A 4,984-nucleotide genomic window follows, 5' to 3' on the forward strand; every position below is an offset into this window, starting at 1 on the left:
GAACATGAAAAACACCCTTGTAAATGATTTAAAAGCTAAAATTCTATAGTTCTTCATATTTGATCTAAAAATGTTAACCACTTTGAACTAATAATAAAAAAATTTTGCTAATACCCAAGAATACAAATATCCAAGCCAAACAAACAGCAAAAAAAATAAGAAAAGAAAAACGGTTGTAGAAAGGACAGGGGCAGACAAAGCAGCATATACCAGCCAACAACAAACCAGGGAGCAGGAGATCGAAGCAGCTTTCAGCAGCCTGAAGCAGCAACATAAACACCAGGCATCAACAAGGCAGCAGCATAGCAGTTATAGCAGAACAGCAACAGGAAGCAGGAAACAAAAGGCAAAGCAGAATGCACCAAAACCAAGCAGCAGATTGCAACCAGAGTAATAACCTTGAAGATAGCAAGAGCAAACTACCAGAAATTGGAGTGAAAGCAGCAAGCAGACTTTAATGTTTATGGTCTTTGACAAACTTTTCGATCCAAAGTTTGCATAGTGGCAAGCTTTTTGTCAAAAATGCTTTTGCAAGCATTTCACGCTCCACCAAGTGATCAAAAGCCGCAACACGCACCCCTTCTTCAATGTCCTCCATCTTTATAATTTCGTCATAAAGCTTCTCCACATCAAGTTGATTGTTTGTAAATTTTTTGAAATCACTAACCACTTCTTGAAGTTGTGCTGAAATGTGTTCCATTTCCGATCCTTCGTCAATTCGAGACCTCTTTCGATGTGGCCTTGAGCCCGACGAGGTACCACTCTCAGCCTTGGAAGGCACGCTATCAATAGTCATACTTGGTTGTCCACTTTCCATTGAAGCATCAACATCGATGTCGGCAAATGTGTTCCCCCGTGCTAAATCTTTACCCACTACTATAGCCAACTCTTCATACATATCAATTTTTCGATTCAAAAACTTTTCATATTTTGGATATTCCTGCAAACATAAAACGTTATTAGGGTCGTCTAATACAATAGCAAGTTGCTTGGGTAAATAAAAAACTTATTGTATGTATGTATATATAATAATAGGAATGAAGGCTGCTATCAGAATCAATATAAATCATATAAACTAAACTTTATAATCAAAATTAAACATCAAGAAATACAACATTATTTGAAATAGCCAGAAGGTAGGAGGACATGATTTGTTGTCATGCTTCATATTCAGCATATTATCCTACCAAACTCTCTAATCACAAACATTATCCCATTAATCTCTATTAAACAAATCAACATGTTTAAAAAAGGTGTATAAAACAACACTACCTTAACATAAGTAGCATATGTTGTGGGAGATGTTGTCACCATCTTCAAGTTATCGTTTCATCCAAACCCGGAGTTGTTTCGGACTGTTGATATAGCCACCCATGCATTCCTCACAGTGTTCATATGATTCTCCACATGTTCTGAGGTGCAATTGGTTTGAAACTTCTCAGAGATAATCTTTGCAGCAGCCACAATAGAACTTGTTCGAAAAGTATTATTAGGCCGGTTTCCCTTTTTAACTTCTTCAGCTAAAAAGTCGAGTAATTCCTTTGACATGTCCTTTGACCAACGAAAGTTGACCTTTTTCTCTTCTTTTATAACGTGGAACAATCACTGTAGCATTAGAATATGAAAAAAAATAACATAATAACATATCAGAGTAACATCCACTAATTGAGTGCTATAAGCAAAATCTCTATCAGTATCATCATGTGGATTAATTCAATCATTCATCACAGAACTCAAATCCCAATGGAATCAACAATCTCAGGTAGCACCACAACTTTTTGATGTTTTATCAACAACTTCAATTGGAGAGTCAGCAAATGCCTTATTTACAGCATCACTGCTGATCACTGAAAATATATAATCACTAAAAATGTTATCTTTAAGAAGATAAACTGTTATAGAATATAAAATACATAATTAATGAACTAATCATCTAAAGATGAATATGCTAAGCCCATCAAATTCGAGCCTTCTTGTATATAGTCCACATCGCCGTTGCAACGACCTTTCTCTTCCTTTCAATTTGTTGGTTTTCTTCTCGCTGTTTCCCTCGAGTACGTGCTTTGCCCATGTGTTGTAAATCTTGTGATGTCATCTTTATTTCAACTTCTCTTTTAATTGGGTCATTTAATTTGGGTCAACACCTCTAAGGTAGTTATGTAACACACAACATGATAGAACTATATCTACTTGGGTTTCATACGGCCAAGATGGCTCAGCATCCAAGACACGAAATCGCTTCTTTAATACTCCAAATGCCCTCTCCACAACCATTCTTAGTGAGGAGTGTCGAAGATTAAATAATTCACGTTCATTCTCAGGTAGATTGTTGGTATACTCTTTGAAGTGTAGCGAATACGCCTATATGGAGGAATGAATCCTTTACGGTCACCATACCCCGCATCAGCAAGGTAATACTTTCCTACAATTTAAAGAGATTTGTGATAGTTACTAACTTATAACCAATGCATAAAAGAAACCAGACAAAAATATAATCTTAAAGTACCTTTAGGAACCTTAAATCTCCTTTTGAGCGCATCTTGCAAGACCTTTGAGTAATGAGCAGAAACCTCCCAACCAACCACCACATATGTAAATTTCATATCAAAATCAACAGCACCTAACATATTTTGGGTTGTCCCACCCTTTCTACCACGAAATCGACCTTGCATTTCAATTGGGACAGATGCACGTATATGTGTCCCATCTATAGCTCCTATGAAATCCTCAAACCAAGGAAAAAACCTAGGGTTGTTTTGCATTTCAGATGGAAAAGGAGAGGCTTGTGTTTGACAAAATCTGGGTACAATTTAAGGATGGATTTAAGAACGACATGAAAGTAAGGACGTATGGTCCAAATTGATCAAAAAAATCTTCCCCCTACTGCCCTAAATTTTACATTATGCCCTAAAATTTATAAAAATATCATTACTTGTTTTTTAACACCTATTCAAATATTTTTTTTCAAAAGTCCTCTTTCAACTAGAATATTACACAAATTGAAAAATGCTTGAGGCCTTATACGAATCTGACCCAAACAATGAGTATCACCACAATACAAAACACTATTAACAATCCCAACCTCAGACCATCTCTATTAATATAGGGTTGCCTAATTATTCTTAGCCTTCTTGTTTTGGACCTACGCTCGTTAAGAAAAGCAAGAGAACAAGCAATAACAGCAGCCACATCGCCAATAACAATGCCTTTAGTATCATTAGTCATCTACATCAATTCCATAAAAAAAACAAAAGGTCAAGCATACTTAGGGGTCGTTTGGTTCGCAAAGTGGAATCGGAATGGAATAGGGAAAGGGTATGGAGGAGAATGAATGAAACCCTTGAAATTTGCTATGTTGTTTGTTTAATAACAAAGGGAAACAAATCCCACCACCACACCACCACCTAATTCACTACAAGAAAAAGGCCAGATTCCACGGAAACAAAATTCCGTCGGAAATGCTATATATTCCGGCGGATTTATATTCCGTCGGAAATTTCCGACGGAATTCCTACGGAATAAAAACCCGTTGGAATATATGGGCATTCCAACGGAATTTTCCGTCTGAAAATGTATATTCTGACGGAAATCAAAATCCGTCGAAAGTTTTTGACGGAATATTCCGTCGAAACATTAATTTTCCCACAGAATTAAAATCTTCCAGAAATTAAGTTTCCGACGGAATATTCCATCGGAAAATAATTAAATAATAATAAAAAAAACCCTTTAAAACCCTAAAAAACCTTATTTTCTTTCTCTCTCCCCGCCTCCCTTCTCTTTCTCTCTCCTCTCTTCTTTCCTCTTTCTCCTTCTTTTCCGGCGTTCCCCTTGCCTCGGCGCCTCTCCTCTTTCCTCTTCCCCTCTTTCTCCTTCCTTTCCTTCCTCTCCTCTTCCCTGTTTCTCTTTCCTTTTCCCCTCTTTTTTTGTTTTTTTTCGTTTCGATTTCTTTGATTGGAAACTCAAGAAGATTTGAAGAGTTTCAATGAAAATCAAGGTTTTCATGTCAAATTTGATCATGAAAACTCTAGATCTAGAGTTTTCATGATCGAATTTGACCTTATAAACCCAATTTTGGCGTTTTTTTTTTGTCAAATTAAGGTATGTTTCTCTTTTTTTTCTTCTTAATTTTGATTTTAATTAAGTTGTTGATTTTTCTGATTTTTTGGAAATATATGTTGTTGGTGAATTATGGATTTTTTTTTATGTTTTTTTTAGTGTTTTGGGTGGTTGTTTTGGGTGGTGAGGTGGGTTTCGGTGGTTAGGTGGGTTTCGGTGGTGGTGAGGTGGGTTTTGGTGGTGGTGAGGTGGGTTGCGATTTGGTTGTGTACGGTAGTGGGTTTGGGTGTGGGTTGGTGGTGGTGTGTGAAGGATGGATAGGTGGTGGTGTACGGTGGTGGGCTAGTGGGTTTGGGTGTGGGTTGGTGGTGGTGTACGGTGGTTTCGGTGGTGTTGCGTGGTTGGGGCTGGTAGAGGTGGTGTGTGAGGGTGGTTGGGGCTGGTAGGGGTGGTGCATGAGGGTGGTTGGGGCTGGTAGGGGGGTAGGGGGCAAGGGCAAGGCTGATGGTGTTTGTGGGGTGGGCTGGTGGCGTGTGTGGGGTGGGCTGGTGGTGTGTGTGGGGTGGGCTGGTGGTGGTGTGGGTGGGTAGGGGGGTAAGGGGCAGGGGGTGGGTAGTCAGGGGGCAGGGGGTGGGCTGGTGGTGTGTGGGGATGTAGGCTGGTGGCGCTGGATGTAGGTGGGGGGGGTCTAGGTAGGGTGGGGTAGGGTGGGGCTGGTCTTTTTTTTTTTTTTTTTTTTATTGACTTTTTCGACGGAATTTTCCATAGGAATATACCTCTTCCGACGGAAAATTCCGTCGGAAACCTACCAACCTCCGACGGAAATTTGCGACGGAATTTCAAATAAAGTCAAAAACAGCGCCGACATAATTAGATCCATCGGCAAATCCGTCGGAATAACGCCTTCCGACGGAATTTCCGCCGAAAA

General features: G+C 39.2%; 1 protein-coding gene across 1 annotated transcript; it reads right to left on the reverse strand.

Moving 5' to 3' along the window:
* Positions 1–1,583, reverse strand: LOC110728778. Its single transcript, XM_021908427.1, has 2 exons — positions 1,273–1,583; positions 1–940 (listed from the first exon to the last, which is right to left on the reverse strand). The coding sequence occupies exons 1-2, from the start codon at positions 1,312–1,314 to the stop codon at positions 455–457; spliced, it is 528 nt and encodes a 175-aa protein (XP_021764119.1). The 5' UTR covers positions 1,315–1,583; the 3' UTR covers positions 1–454.
* Positions 1,584–4,984: the final 3,401 nt, after the last annotated feature.

This window comes from Chenopodium quinoa, unplaced genomic scaffold (assembly GCF_001683475.1).
Source record: "Chenopodium quinoa cultivar QQ74 unplaced genomic scaffold, ASM168347v1, whole genome shotgun sequence".
In the NCBI taxonomy this organism is placed as follows: Eukaryota; Viridiplantae; Streptophyta; class Magnoliopsida; order Caryophyllales; family Amaranthaceae; genus Chenopodium; species Chenopodium quinoa.